Below are 16,290 nucleotides of genomic sequence, written 5' to 3' on the forward strand. Positions count from 1 at the left end.
GGTGCCGTGAGCAGTAAAATGTGTTGTGTACCTGGTCAGGCTTGTACACACAAAAACAAGGTACAGGGCAAAAAACAAAGAACAAAGAGCCTGCCTGGCCTTATTTATGAGGATATTTATAATACGGATTCACATTTTTAAATATAAAGTGGCCACAGAACGGCATTTAAAATAGAAAGTGAAACACAAAGTGACTTATTGCTGTATGTAGTGGTGTGAAGTGCGCATGTGCAAAGACATGTATGAGTATGTGTGTGTCATGTGGATGTGTGTATTTGACAACTTAAGCAGATTGATTTATCTAAAAAATGAATCTCTTTGGGGGTATTTTTGCATTAAAACGTGGCAAAAACAATGAATTATTAACCAAGCTTACTAGCAGCTGATTTTCTGTCACTTCACCAACACAGTTCCGGGTGACAGAAGCTCTTCTGCGCTCTCGGACCTACCTGACAACACCTTCTCCGGTTCCTCTCCGGCCGGCGCCGGGTTCAGCAGGTGGGCGAACACGGCGGCGAACGGGTTGGCGGCCAGCGGCTCGGTGCGGTACATCTCCCAGAGCAGGTAGAGGGCGGTAAGACGCTGCGGGGAGCTGGGCAGCAGGTCCGGCTGCTGCAGGAGCATGACCAGCACCGAGCCCACCCTGAAGTGCTCCGCCTTGCCGAAGTAGTGGTGGAAGTGCGTGGAGAGGCTCTCGAAGGTGTTGGTGCAAGCCTCCTCCGAGATGATGCTCAGCAGGTTGGACAGCTCCTTCGGGGCGAGCGTCATGGTCTCCTCACCTGGACTCGAACCGTTTCACAGCTGCGTGTTTTTCAGTTGCTAAAGTCGGCAAGCCATCTCTGTGACAAACCAGCGGAGTTAAACCATCTTTAAAGAGGAAACAAACAAACAAACAAAAAGTTAACAGCTGAAAGTCATCGCGCGAGTTCCAAAGAACGCTTAGCAAAGAGTTAGCCTAGCTAGCATAGCGGCGCTAACTGACCAAAAAAAAGCAGCCAAGTCATAACAAAACTCAACTGTGTGCGTGAAAATTTCCACACTGAGCGGTTCCGGAACTACATAACAATCCTTCGAAGCCAGCAAAAGCCCGCAGAACGAAGTACACAACTCTACACGAGTGGTTTCGCTACAGTTAAACGTGAGTCTGCTTCACTCGCCGTTTAAATTCAGATTTGACTCTGCCGGCGAGGTGCATTGTGGGTCGAGTAGTTTTCCGCTTTGGGGGTTCACTTCCGGTCCGAACGGGAATGTCGTCTTAAAAACATTTTAAAGTGAAATCTGGTCACCGAACACACTCACTATCTATGTGTGGCAATTTTAAAAAATAGCAAAAAAAAAAAAAAACAAAACTTCTAATGTTAAACGAACGAGAAAATAGCAACAGCTTAGCTCAGCTGGCTAACTAACTTCTTCCTGTACCCATACGCCATTGCGGTGTTCTGCTTTGTCAAAATAAAATGACCACCGGAAAACGTATTGAATGTAAAGTTATTTATAACTTAAAATAAAAAAGTAATTATAAAAAAAGTGCTAAAAGCAACGGGCCCTACACATTTCGTGAATTAACTGTACAAATGTGTAGTTTTTAAATATATATATATATATATGAATATAAAATGTGACAGACAAATGTCTTCGTTTATTTATAAGGCACTTCCTGTTTTTTTTATTTTTTTACTGAGCTTGAAATATCCAGTTTTCCTCACTGTGTACTTGCAACCTGGAAAAACCAATGTAGCAACGTACAGCTGTACTCATCCTTCAGGCAATTCATTTATTTTAACTTATTTTACACCAAGCTGCTCTTATTTTTAGTTGTCATTTTAAAAATAAATCTTAAATGCTCTATCTAACGTTTTTTAAAAAAAAATTATTTTACTAACTTTGCATTTTAATATTTTATATATATTTTTTATCTTTCTTACTACGTGACATTGTAAATGAGGCTTCCACAGATAAATGTATTTGAACTTTAAACAAAGGTTGAATGAATAAATACGTTTGTTGTACCATTTATTTGTTTGCAATTTTATTCCTTTTCACTATAGTACAATAGTTCTGTATAAATGTTGTGTATTATCCATTAAAAAAATAAATCATTTGGTTTTAATGTTAATGGTCCTTATTTATCATTTTAAAATGTTCTGCTCTGTCTTCATGTTTTTGTCCTTCTCGTATCTGTTTCACTAAGTTTTATCTCATTTATTAATTCCTGGAGAATTTGTTAATTATTTTAAAATCACATTTTTAATTTTGTGTAAGTCTTTTGCTTTTAAACTGTTATGAGGTTGTCAGTCATTTTTTTCTCCTAACCTGTATGAAAGATGCTACAATATACAAATAAAGTCTGATTTAACTTAAAATTACAGACAAACACACCAACATATGTAATAACATGAACACCACTGGACTCAGTGGGTTCTGGTGAAAAACAAAATTAAGACTTTATTATTTGTAAGTATTATGAATAACACTCGGAGGCTTTAATTAACTTTCTAACTCAGCTTGTGTTTTGTGCAAAGTCTTTGCATCTCTTATGGTCGTAAACCTTCTAACCTCCATCGTATTAATACGACCTTTTCAAAATGATCCAAGCTGTGAATAAATAATCAGCAGAAACACAAGAAGAGCTGTTAAAACATTTACTGAGTAATTTCACTTTTCTTCTTTCTTACAAAAGAGCGATGTGCTTTTAGTCGTACTTCACTTTGGAAAGCAGAACGCTTCTCCGGACATCATGTTCTACCAGGAACATCCTGCAGACGGAGGAGGGAACACAATAATCTAATCTAAAGGCTGATAATCTGATAAACTGTCACCTTAAAGCTAAACGTTCAGGTGAAGTCTCTGTTTGACTTGCATCTGTTCAATGCATTTCAAAAGTAGGAATATGAGATTTGATTTTATAGGTAAAAACACAGCAACCATCTGGTAAAAACTTTCCCAGACAGATTGATTGTTTTCTGTTTAGTTCAAACCTGAATAGACTTCAAGTACAATTCATTTGTTTACTTTGTGGGTTTTGGATCCAGATTGGAGGCGTTTTTCTCATCATGAAATGTTTGCAGGGAGGATGACGAAGCAGGTTCCTGGTAAAAATCAGCCTCGGAGAAGCCATCTGCAGCGTTTCACAGATAGTCTAATTCCTCAGTCCACACTTTAAAGGGATATTGCAGGCGGAACAAAAACCAGAGTTTGCCAAAGTTTCTCTTTTCAAAGAGATTCAGTCACTCTGAAGTTTGTCTGTCGTTATTTATGGATCCGTTTTTAATTTTTTTTACTGCTCAGCTTAATTCTTCTGGTTGCATTTTCAATACAATCATGCAATCTATTTGTATTTTAATTCATGTCTTTAATTTGAATTAACATTTTTATCTGTTTTATGTACCGGCTCAGTGCTGCTTTTGCTATATTTAGTGTTCATTCCTTCACATTTGGGCTCTAAAGTTTCTCACAAAGGGGGTAAAAGAGGCTCTAATTGTATTATTATGTTCTCATTTTAGTCTGTGTAACAGTTTGTGCTGACACAACTGGATATAAATAAAATTACTATTATTTAAAGATGTTTATTTGGCATCTGGAAGATTCTAATAAGCAATAAGTCATTTGTTGGGACATATAATAAAGTATTATTAATGGCTTTTTTGTTTTTTTTTACTGCTCAGCTTAATTCTTTTGGCTGCTTTTTATGCATTTTCAATAAAATCATGTATTCTGTTTGTATTTTTATTAATTTCTAATTTGAATTTACAACTTTTTCTGTTCTATGTAGAGGCTCTGTGCTGCTTTTGTTATATGTAGTGTTCATCTGAAGGTTTTTCACAAAAACTGGGTCAAAGAGGTTCTGATTATATCATTCTGTTCTCACTTCAGTCTGTGTAACAGTTTGTGCTGACACAACTGGATATAAATAAAATTACTATCATTTAAAGACGTCTGCTCGGCAGATAAGCAATTTTTAAAACAATTTATTGTCATTTTTTTTGGACATATAATAAAGTATTTGACAAATGAAGCAGATTCATTCATAATAAAAATAAGTATTAGTTGTGGTTTTGTCACTAAAGATGCTTTTAGAAAACATAAACTGATGGAAAACAGTTTCATACTGAGCCTTTCAGAAATGTCTCTAACAATGAGAATATCCTTTTTCCTCTCAGGAAGCAGTGAGACGACTGAAGTGAGTTTCTGGACAAACTTCAGGAGCGTTCATTTGGCAAACTCTGGCTTTTGTGGTAAAATGCCTTTTAAATAACACTGTACAACAAGGGAACACTGTTCTCAGGTCCAGAGTCACTTCAGTCGACGAGGGAAGGTTTGGTTCTCACACACACACACACACACACACACATCTGCATCCACAACACACACACACACATATGGCACAGAAACATCCTCCGCCTCCATCTGAGCGTCCGTCTGAAGTCCGAGCACGCAGGACTTCCGTTAAAGGGCCGTCACAACCAACAACTGCACAGAAACATCACAAACCTCCAGCTGGTCAAACAGACAGAATAAAGCAAGTCGGTGAAACTATAGATATATATATATATATATTAAAAAAAAAGAAAAAGAAATAAAGAACATGAAGACTATGAAAACGCGGTGAGTAAAAATGTCAGTTATATATCAGGCATGCAGGCAAACACACTGTAAACTTTTAAAAACTGGCAACAGGTCCAGAATCTCCACCCGGCGACGCGTTCAGGTCCACTTCACTGCACGACTACGCAACCACGAAACCACGATGAGAGAAAAATAAAAAGGCTCAGAGGTCAGACTGGGGAGAAACTTCTAGTACGTCTGATCAGTTTTCTTCACAGGATCGTAGCCTGGTCTGGTCCTGGTGACAAATACGATCATATGTTAGGTTGTGCTTTAGCTAATATCAGGCTTTTCATTTGAGAGGTTTCACATTTTAAAGGCCACAGGAGGGGAACTCTAGTGTTGCTGCAGCCACTTTTTAATAAAAATAGCCAAAAACTAGAAGAAATATCTTGAAAAAAACAAACAAAAACAAGTGCTTATGTTGTGTTTTTTCAGGTCAATCATTACTTAAAGCTTTCAGGCTGGACGGCAAACTAATCGAAAGGCTGCAACTCTTTCATTTAAGGTCTCGATTGCTTTAAAATCTACAAAAACAGAACCCTTAAACCCACAGCACAGGAGACAAGTGCTTTTATATGATCTCCTGCCTCATCCACCTCCTGATCATTTAGACTCTCTGTCGACTTTCTGATCCACTTTAACGAGAAAGTTTAAGAAAATGAGTTTGATTATTCACAGTTCATAGCTTAAAGGAATCAAGTGTTTCTGAGTTTCTATCGATAATAAATCCATTGAAATCACAATAACACATGACTGTACAGCTTATTTAGCCGTCTGGTGACTCTAGCTGTGCACTTTGCTGTCTGTCTACAAATCTGGCTGCATTTCTGTAGCACAGAGTGCAACAACACAACACAGCAGCTACGCACAAAGATCGTTACTGCAGATTTAAAAAGCTGTCAGAACTCAATCGGTTAAGCTTTTAACGTGTTTTACATTTGTAGTGCTGCGTTCGGATCAGAAACACGGAGAGAAAACACGTCAGAGCTCCTGATTCTGCTGCAAATCAGCATTTGTGTCGTCTAACACTCAGCGAGGTGTTGTTTTTTCTGTCCTTGCGATTTGACTGGTGTCGATAATATAAATGTTTACAGTCGATTAGCAAACACGAGCTGATGTCTTTAGTTTTAAACCAAAGTTTTGTTGACTGAACCAGACGGAGCGTCAAAAAAAGGCCGACAGGATATAACTTCTGTGAACCGTAAATAAGCGTTCAACCGTTTTAACTGACTTCTATGAAACGAAAACTTTAGATTAAATAAGAGGCTTGTTTGATTTATCTTTGAAATTAGATGAACTGAACTTTACAGATTTATTGTAAATTATATAATAAACTACCTTAAATAACCTCAACTGTCCTGTAAAGATCATTCATTTTGCAATAAAATCTTTAAACTATCAGCTGATGAACACACAGGCGGCTCTCCTCGACACTGATCAACACGTGGGTGTTAAGGTCAAATATGATCTGACCGTTTCCTTCCTTTGACTTTCTTTTCACACAGTTACACATCAACAGGAAGACGTGTAAGGAAACTTATCATAGTCCCACGATTAACCAACAAACCACCAAAACTCTCTCACACACCTTCAAACGTTCCTGCTTCCTTCTTCTGTTGCAGTTTGATTAGTGTCAAGCTTCATTATTCCTTTACTTCATCTGTAGTTTATTTTAATATCATTTTTTTTAAACCTCGCTGACAGAAAATAACAATAATAAAGCTGATGAGAAAACAGGAAGGTGGAAGGTGTCTGTTAAGGCAAAGGTTAAACGAACGAGGAGTTGAGGGAATATTTCCAAAGCATCATTTTCTTCTGATCACAAAAGATTCTGAGACAAACCTGGAAGGATTTGTTTTCCACGAATTACTACTAAATTACAACTAAACAAAAAGCTTCTGACAGCGTTTGTAATTCTCTGTCAGCCGTTTGAGCTGCTTTATTTATAGCTGTTTAGTAAAGTCATGTTTTTAATTCACAATATGTTGGATTACTCAGAAACGCCACCAATCTGCACACGAGCTTCACTCTGTGTGTTCTACGGCGGCCATTTCTGCCTCTTGTCCACGAGTTTTCAGTTTCAATTCAGGATAAACATCTGTAATAGCAAAACCGTGCACGGCCAAAAAAGTCTTCGCTCGCATTCTGACGAGTCGACGCAAAATAAGCTGCTAGCAGTTTCTGTCTGAATTCTCTGAACAGCAGCGTTTCCGTGATTTCCCATGACATTCCTGGACATGTAACCGCACATCGAGCGGCTTTAAACTCATGTCAAGATCCTGCAACGCATTTCTTGTGATCAGAAGAAAACTACATTTAAAATTTCATGTTTCTGTACAATCACAGAAACACTGGTCACCATCTAATTGTTTTGTTGGACTGTGGGGAGATCGTCCCCTTTTTGTGCAATAGAAAAGCATTTATTACCTACGAGGATTGCTTTTGCTCGGGGTTATTGCTGTTTAAGTTGGTTTAGATTATGTGGCTGGATAAACGTTTCATATTGCTGCTGGATAAACGGCATCACTTGGAAGGTCGACTGTTCGTACCGACTTCTGAGGACATCAGAAAAAGATAAAAGATAAAACAAAAAACAAAAAACAACCACCACGGTGCAAACCTGGATGTGTGGAGATGTTTGACACACCAGATTAAATTAAGAACACGTCCAGGTCTTTATCTTTTTCTTTCCTTTTTCTGTCGCATATCTGAGAAAACTGGTTGTGGCAAAAGTGCTGCATGTCGTTGCTTTCTTGAATTAAACCAGGAAGATGAAGCACAACAAGGCTTTGACCCATTTATACCAAGCGGTAGATAAAATGCCTGATGCGGACGAACTTTTGTGTGTTTTTACATTTAACCGGCTTAACGTTGAGGCAGTGCAGACCACCTACTCAAAGAACCCCTAAATGCAAAGCCTCAAGATGACAGCATCTCTGTCCAGTAAACATATTAACAAAGTGTTGATTTATCTCCACAAGCTCTGATTGTTAGTGAGAATCTAAAGGAGCCAAACAAAACAAAGTGGAACCGAGTCGGCTTTTCCCTTCCGAGCTGCAGCTTCTCCTCAGTCGGCGTAGTGCATGATGGACTCCACGTAGTTTCCGGGGAAGAGGCCGGTGGTGGCGTTCATCACGCCCTCGAACCAGCCGTCCTCGTTCTTCTTGATCACGTAGATGATGGCTCCTTCCTGAAACGACAGCTCGTCCTCCTTGTCGGCCGTGTAGTCGTAGATGGCCACCACTGGGGGGCGACAAACACGCCGAAATAGTGTTACTGACGAGCAGCATGTTGAGTGATTTATGAAGCAGTGCAGCAGAGTTCAACACAAGTTTTACATTTTTCCACAACAAATTAAATCCCTAAAGTAAAATATGGACAATAAACGAACTGATGACTGTTTTAATGTAATGGTTAGAGCGTAACTGGTCATCGTCCTGCTCTCTTTCTCTGCATTTCAGGTCTTTCTGTGCTGCTGCTTTTAAAATAACGACTAAATACCAAAAAAAAAATCATTGAAAGTGCAGCTTCTGATCAGTAAAAGCTGGTTTATCTGTTTGACTTGTTGCAGTCAATATTAAACATCTTGTATTTAAGTAAAGTTCCGTCTCTGTCAGTAACGCTATGTGACGTTAAGATACAGATTTATGGACTAAATTCATTTACATTTTACTGAACATTAAACAAGAAACAACCGTAGGAACATGCAGGCAGCAGCTGACATTTATAAAATGCTAAGTTTATGTCAGCTGAACATTTTTCACGCTACAAACAGAAAAAAAAATGGAAGAAAAACTTTTGTTGTATCAGAAATGCTGTATTCCAGATCTTAGTAAATCAGCGTCTGTGTGTGGCTGTGCTAATGCTAATCCTAATGCTGGATGAGCAGCGTTGACTGGAGACCAAATCACCTCTTGAAACTGAGTTTGTAATTAGAACTAGAAGAACTGAAGAGAGTCACTGACTTGAGTTTTTCCGCCATCATCAGGTTTGTGTAGCATCTTGTTTTCATGTCTGTTTGTTGGAGGGTTTCCAGTTTGGAGAAAAACAACTAAGCCGTCTGAAATTCTGATACAAACCAGGATACTGTCGCATATACACATGTCAACAAAGATTCGGTTGTTTAATAACTTCTCGTCACTTTTGCCTCCTGTTGTTGTCAATGAGGTGAATTAAAAAAAAAAGAAGTGTAATTTCATTGTGCAGAGCCTGTTAACAGCCAAAGCGTCTTAATTTTAGCAGGCGGCCCTCAGTAACCAGGATACTAGTATTAACCGTGTATACGGGGAAATGAATCACCAGATTTCTCTGTGCTCCATGTAAACAGCGCATCCTGAATGTGACCAAAACCACCTCATCACAGAAACACTGGTGCGTGTAAACACAGTCATTCTGCTGTTTCATCAAAATACACCAGAATGACACGTGTAACCATGGCAACCGTGTGCAAAAAGATGGCGACAGCTGCGGTCGGATTCAACAAACACGAGGCTAAGACACCTTTGGCTTTTGTTAGACGAAAACAAAAATCAGATGTCTAAAATCGGACCGAAATAGAATAAATGGACTCTCATCAAAGGAGTGAAATTAAACAACAAGCAGCCGCTGAAGTTGGTTCTGAGCTGATCTGCTGCCAACCAACAAGAAGATAAGAAATATTTAAAGCAAGGAAGTTCCAAATGAATTAAAACGTGGATCTGAATCAGTGTGTCCGGCAGAGATGCTACCAAGGAACACAAATCATACGTTGATCAGTTTATCACAGCTGGATTAATAAAGTGGGGCGGAGCTTGTAGACCTTGCACGTGTTCCTGAGGCGTACCTTTCTCCAGGTAGCTCCTGGGGGCCCACGGAGGGTCTTCCTCAGCGTACGGGTCGTTGTACTCCACCACGGCCGAGTCCTCCTCCTCGTGTCCGTCCTGTAGCGGCTCAGGAGTGGGCGGGGCCTCCTCGGGCCCTGATTGGCTCTCGGCGGCAGGTTGGGGGGGAGGAGGGGCGTCTGAAACTGGAGGCGGAGGTACGTTATGCCAACAGAGGCGGACACAATAATATGAAAGGAAACATTTCTGTGATGCAGGATTGAAAAAAAAAGCTGCGGTTTTACTCACTGGACTCCTGAACACGAGCGACGAAACCCATCAGAGGAAGCTGAGGGGTGAACTGGAGGAGGGACGGAGGTGGAGGGGAGGCTGTGAACACACAAAGCTAGAGTTTAATAACATACTACTGGGTCATTCTGCCTCAATTCAAAGGATACTCCACACCTGACCATCTCCAATTGGACAGAATGTTGAGTATTGATTGAGTCGACTATAAAGTAAAACCTGGAGTTCAAGGTACCAAAGAGGGGTGAGGTCATGTTGATTTTTTTTTTTTATATACCTGCTTAATGCATGTTCAAATACTGGCTATAAATGTGTACTTTTCTCATAAAGTATGCCTCTGCCATATTCTAAATATTTGGTGCCAATGCCAGGGGAAAAAAATCTATCTTGTAGGGTGAAAAGTAAAAGTTTTATGGTTGGAGTAGAAAAAAACATGCACATTTTCCGACCAAATGTGCACCATCATATAACTGTTATCAAAGCAGGATTCTACCATTAAAGACCACATGTCAGATCAATGAACCTGCAACATTTCAGGACTCTAACCACAATATTTCTCAAGTTATTGCTCTTCAAACAGATTGGCGCAAAGAAAACTGCACAAAAATCAACATGACCCATCTTGTGAGTCCAGATTTTACACATGTTACTTAACAATTTTAAAAAATCAGACAAATGAGACAGTCAGGCGTGAACTTTTTTTTTTTTTTTTAATTATGCTAACAGTTAATTTTGATCCACTATGAACCAGTTTGCGCTCTCAGCGAGGACTTTCGTGGTGTTTCACGGTACGTACCTGGGCTCTGGTTGTAGTAGGGGCCGCCGTTGACCTGATTCTGCGTTACGATTGGCTGGCCGGTCACAGAGGGGGGCCGGCGGTACGGCAGCGAACCCCCCACCTGAGGAGTCTGCTGTCGAGGCTGAGGCCGGTTCATGCTGTAGAACTGAGGGACGATGGGACCTGAAGCAGCAGAGATGCTTTATAAGTAAACGTTGTTATTCATCGTCTTGGTCGGATTATCTTGTGCCACACTTTTTAAAATACTTTTGTTTATTTCAATGCAGGCTGCTCGTCAATAACATTTTGAATTTAAGGGCGTAAGTCAACAGTAAGATCAAGAATTATATGAAAATATCCACTATTATCACTCACAGCTGGTTAGCGTAGCTTAGCATCAACACTGGGAACTGAAGGACACGGCTAACCTGAGCTTTTTATGTTTGAATAAATTAATTCTTTAGGCTCGTGAGCTTCAGGCGTCATCCACACTAGTGAGCTTTTAATGTAAAACTCATTCTAGAACTAGTGTTTATGCATATTTTGGTTTATTTTTTTATTTCTGTACCACGTTCCTTAATGTTTGTGCTCTCGGCTTCGCTGCTGTAACGCTGCACATTTCCCCACTGTGGGATTAATAACAGCTTATCTTATCTGATCTTACAATTTATGTTTACGCTCGCACACATCAGCGTCTTTCGGGATTAATAAAGTTTTATCTTATCTCATCTTAGGACTCCTAAAAGAGAGATTTTTGGAAATGACCCAGTTTTAGTAACTCCAGGATGTTTTTTTTTCAGTCTGAAGTCAGAAACATGACGTGACATAAGAGACCCGTGTTTGCTTTCTGACTTTGAGTCTAAACTTTTACTACACATTTCTCCCTGATTGGTCACACTCCTATCGCATAAGTGGAAGAAAACAAGACATCACTTTGACAATAATTCCCCGTGGATAATGAATTACAGCCTTCGTTGTCGACATTTGCAGCTGTTATATGGTTAAATGCTGCCTGTTCTCTTGCTGTTGCAGGAGACAAGAGATTATCACGGCAAGTTTGAGTGAATCTTTAAGTTAACTTCCTGCTCACATATAATCCACTAAAGCCGGGGTGTCGAACTCCGGTACTCGAGGGCCGCAATCCTGCATGTTCTAGATGTGTCCCTCTTCCAACACACCTGATTCTAATGATCAGGATCGTTATCAGACTTCTGTAGAGCTTGATGATGAGCTGATCATTTGAATGAGGTGTGTTGGGAGAGGGAAACATCTAAACCATGGAGGATTGCAGCCCTCGAGGACCGGAGTTCAACACCCCTGCACTAAAGATAAAAGGCGTACCGTTTTTGAAAAAAAATCATTAAAATGATTGAAGCTGGAAGCTAAAAACAAACAGAAATCCAGTCCGTAAAGTACTAATGTGTGAGGAGGAGTTCCTTTAAATAACAACTTAACAAACCAAAGCTTAAAATAATGACACTTCATCAAAAAATAATATTATTATACACATTTTTTGTTTTTTTAATTGCCAAAAATACAGACTTTGCACAACACGGATTCTATCAAAAATAAATAAATCTAAAAATTTCCCAGAAGTAAATACTAACCAGATTCTATAAAACACTAAAAATTCTGTCCTCTGCACACAGAGAAACCATTAGTTTAATATGTTAACGCAGGAGGATTAAACATGTAAGTAGCTAATCATCTACAGTATTGCTGAGCCACCATTGTTTCTAGTACATTTCACACCTGTGGGCACCTGGAAAATGTCTGTGTGCGTCAACTCCAGTCATTTTTTTTGTGAAATAAACACTAAATTCTAACTTTTCTGTAATACATAGAAGACATTATTAAGTTCTGTCTTCATCTAGCCGTGGTCGTGTTGTTTCCATAGAGATGCAGGTTCCCCTCGGGGATCAATAAAAGCATTTCTGATGTATACTGCAGTGAAAAATAGACCAACCAGCACTGAAACTGCTCGAGGTTTAGAGGGTTAAGGTCAGCGCTAATGATTCAGCAAGAATGCTAATATACAGAATTTTCCAAAGTGTTGATTTATTCCAGTAGACTGCACAGACATATATACTAGAATATGGGCAATATTGTTATTTTTCTACTTATGAACAAATCTGTGCAATGATGTGTGCAATACTGTTATTTCTAGAACTCGTGCTTGTGTATGTTTTGGTCTATTTTTGACTTTTGCACTACAATCCTTAAACGTTTACACTATCTTTGCTGCTGTAACACTGCAGATATTCCCACAGTGGGACTAATAAAGGCTTATTCCTTCACATTTTTTAGTCCTAAGTCGTTTTTCTCTTGCAGCAGTAACCATTAAACACAGAAACACGTGACTCCGACATTGTGAACTACAAAACGTAGGTTGAATGAAGGGAAACAACGGGAGGAGAGCTGGTGAGGCTGGCAGGCGACGGAGGTGTTGAAGAAACTCACCTTCAGCAGGTGATGAGGAAGAGGAGGAGGAGGACAGTGGAGGAGGAGGGGCGGGAGGAAGGAGAGGAGACAGTTCTGATTGGACGTCGGCGGCGCTGGGGGAGGGGTTAGAGAGCGGGGAGGCGTTGGGAGCGTTCGGCCGCGAGCTTTGCTGAGGAGACGAGTCGGCGTGTTGCGAGGGTGAGTTTGGCGGCAAAGGAGCGTTGGGTTGTGTTAGGGTGGTGGTGGACGAGGAGGAGGAGAAGGAGGAGGGAGTCGGTGAGGGTGAAGGGGAGGAGTTAGGAGCTGTGGAGGAGGAGCTAGCAGGTCCAGTAGTCGGGGAAACTTCAGGGAGGAGGAGAGGAAGGAGGGAAAACAGGAAGTAGTAAAGAAGGAAGGTTAAAGTGCAGCTCAAGCTTGATTTATGTTTGTGCACTGAAACGTTACAGCAACAACTATGATCGGCCCTCTTGGTCGTAATTAGTCAGAATTAGAGTTAGACTAATTATCGTGACTGACTGGGAATTTTTCTGATTATCTGCACTTTTATTGACCGATTACTGATAAATTTCGTGCTCTACTTCAGTTCTGTGGCCTCAGAAATGTCCACAAAGCAGAGACTTAAAATTAAATAAAAATTAGGCAGGGAGGAGGTTAGTTATTGCTGTAGTTACCTCCAAACAACCAAAGTTACACCTGATGTGGATTTGACTGGTATATTTGATACTGGATTGAACATTTAATAAAATGCTAATAAAGCCCAGCTACAATCCTCCTGAGCTTCACTACGACAGAGTTTTTTCTTTCCTGTGTTAATACAAACAACGTAAAAGTCAAATTTAAACACAGCACGGCACCAGTTTGCATGCACATGTATGTACGCATGCGTGCGTTACCTGGGAAGGTGGAGGGCGGGGAGGGCGTCGGCACGGCGATGGGAATGCCGACGCTGCCGCTGCCGCTGTTCTCCCTGCTGCTGCTGCGACTGCTGCTGCTGGGATGGCTGCCTCCGCTGCTGCCGCTGCAGGGACACAGACAGACCATAGTTATCCATAAGCTCTGTATTTATGTTCAGTTTATGCGATAACTTGTCTCTGGTGTTTAAGTAGTTTTAATGTAGTTTCATTGAATTTACTACAATTTCAGACCTTAGCCGCAAAAAAAGGTCCTAAAGCTCATCACTAATGTCTTTTAAATCTGTTCTGAAAACATACTTTTACAGAAGAGTTTTCATTTTCTTGAACTGTCTTTTATTTTATTACTTTATTATTTTCTTTCTACCATTCCTACCCTGGAAAGGTATTATATAGTTATATTTTGGCCCAATGGTTCATGGTAATTGTGAATATTCTGCACTTTAAAAACCCTGTGCACAATCTGTGCAGTCATAAAATCAGTATTTCTGTTCATCCAAAAAACCTGCAATACCACTTGTAGAACTAGTACTCATGTACATTTTGGTTTACTTTTATTATTATACTTACTTTATGCTGCAAATTTCCCCACTGAGGGATTCTCTTGTTGTGTTTGGTACAGTATCCTGCATTCTCTTGCAAAAAGGTATAAAAATAAACTTTTTCTAATAAGAAATTTTCATTTTTTCTAATAATCATCAAAAGAGTGATCAAAGAAAATAAATAACAACAGCAAAAGCAGGAGGAAACAAGATGAAAAAACAGACAGGAAGTCAGCTGCCTGTAGAGAAACAGCATCATTCAGTTCAGTTACCGTTAAAGCACAGAAGCAATGACACACGATCTGATTGGCTGAAGGCTCCAGAGACGAAGGTGGGGGTTGGATGGGAAGAACAACAAAGAGCCTGAATCTAAATATTCAATTACTTCATTTACTACTTAATTCTAATGCAATAAAATAGAGTTCAACAGTCAATGATGAGGTGAGAAACGATGAGACAGAAACTATATGAACTGTTTGTGTTGTTTCTCATCTTCGTTATCATTCTAGCAGCTCTAAATAATTACCTCAAAAGTGTTGCTTTCACATTAACACACAAACACTTTCAAAAAAAATTAAAAATGTACGAGCGAAACTACAAGGCGATGCTTTCAGAGCGTTCGCTTCCCATCCAGGACACCAACGTGCTCGTACAGTTACGTAAACCGCAACGGAGAGCTCTGAACTGAAAGCAAATCAATGAATGAGAAGGAAATCGGTTAGTCGATGCTGTGAGGATGGAAGCAGAAAGTTAGTATCGTGTGTCCTCTGTGTTCTCTCAACGGCGATGCAGCGGGAGATATTTAGAAATGTAATAAAATCAGCAGGATTCACAATCAATAGGACGATGCTCAATAGGAGATACTGGAAAGTAAGTAGCTGAAAAACTCAATATGTTTATTTAAAATCGAACATTAGTAAATATTCAACATTTATTGTTTTTTTTAATTGTTTTTTTTTAAAGGTAAATAACTTTTGCCAAATTTTTCTTATAATATTTATGTAATTCGTGAATCCAGCTTGATATCTTTTTAGTGTTAACGATCAATTATCCATAGTTGACTGCAGTACATTGAATAATTTTAGCAACGCACAATACTGCATTTCAAATCAACCAAATGCGTATTAGCCTCCTGAGTATCACCGCTGAATAAAACCACAGAGGAAACACTGACAGCAGCAGATATCAGACAAACTGAGAAGCCAAAGTGTGATGAAGCAAAGTCTAACGAAGACGTTCAAAGAAAGGCGATAACTCATGAGCAAAGATTTTGGGGAAAATGTAACGACAAATCGCCCTGACAAGGATGGAAATTAAAACGTTCTGCCTCTTCCATAGTCATGTGCTGCTCAAATTTCAATATTTTTTGCCAACAATCCTCAAATGACATTTTGGGAAATCCACTTTCTTGATGAGATGCTCAGATTTTAAATACGAAGCTATGACTAGGAGCTAGTTAGCTTAGCATAAGACTGGACACTGGAGGAGATAACTAGCTTAGCTCCATTTAGAGGCGACAGAATCCACCTACTGCGCTCTGGTGTTTTGTTCTAAATCTATACAAAAACCAAGTGTAAAAACTCCAAGTTAGGCTGCGGTTTCACTTGTTTCTTATCTTCATGCTAAGCTAGGCTAACTGTTTCCAGTGTTAAATAGTCACGAGTCTCAAGTAGATCCAAAATATTTGCTCGTCACTTTGCGAATGAAATAATCAGCTTGACACACCAAGAATGGAAGCACAAAGTAAAAGAAGCTGAAAAAAGAAGAATGCGTTGAGAGAGTAATGATGAGTTTATATTTAGCACATCTGTAAGTCTGGTTTGGGATGAAACGTGAACATCAGCCGTTATGGGTTGTTATTAGCCCCACATTGTACTGAGGATCAAAACTACTAAGAGTGACTT

At 39.6% G+C, this 16,290-nt stretch overlaps 2 protein-coding genes across 2 annotated transcripts in view; both read right to left on the bottom strand.

Moving 5' to 3' along the window:
* cnot11 (CCR4-NOT transcription complex, subunit 11) overlaps positions 1-1,179 on the bottom strand; it is a 7,284-nt gene extending 6,105 nt beyond the window's left edge. The window contains exons 1-2 of the mRNA XM_008298168.1: positions 1,018-1,179; positions 450-867 (exon numbers count right to left, since the gene is read on the bottom strand). Of these exons, the coding sequence (XP_008296390.1) occupies positions 450-768 (319 nt within the window). The 5' untranslated portion in view covers positions 769-867; positions 1,018-1,179. The remainder of the gene's footprint in view (positions 1-449; positions 868-1,017) is intronic.
* A 1,449-nt stretch (positions 1,180-2,628) lies between these two features.
* LOC103369457 (abl interactor 2-like) lies at positions 2,629-13,951 on the bottom strand (the record flags this gene model as incomplete). The annotated part of the gene is made up of 6 exons (XM_008298171.1): positions 2,629-7,851; positions 9,431-9,613; positions 9,717-9,797; positions 10,510-10,674; positions 12,952-13,275; positions 13,827-13,951. Coding segments are annotated over 6 exons (1,054 nt in total), but the record flags the coding sequence as incomplete, so codon positions are not given.
* Between the last annotated feature and the right edge of the window lie 2,339 nt (positions 13,952-16,290).

This window comes from Stegastes partitus, unplaced genomic scaffold (genome assembly GCF_000690725.1).
Source record: "Stegastes partitus isolate 25-593 unplaced genomic scaffold, Stegastes_partitus-1.0.2 Scaffold1290, whole genome shotgun sequence".
Classification (NCBI taxonomy): Eukaryota; Metazoa; Chordata; class Actinopteri; family Pomacentridae; genus Stegastes; species Stegastes partitus.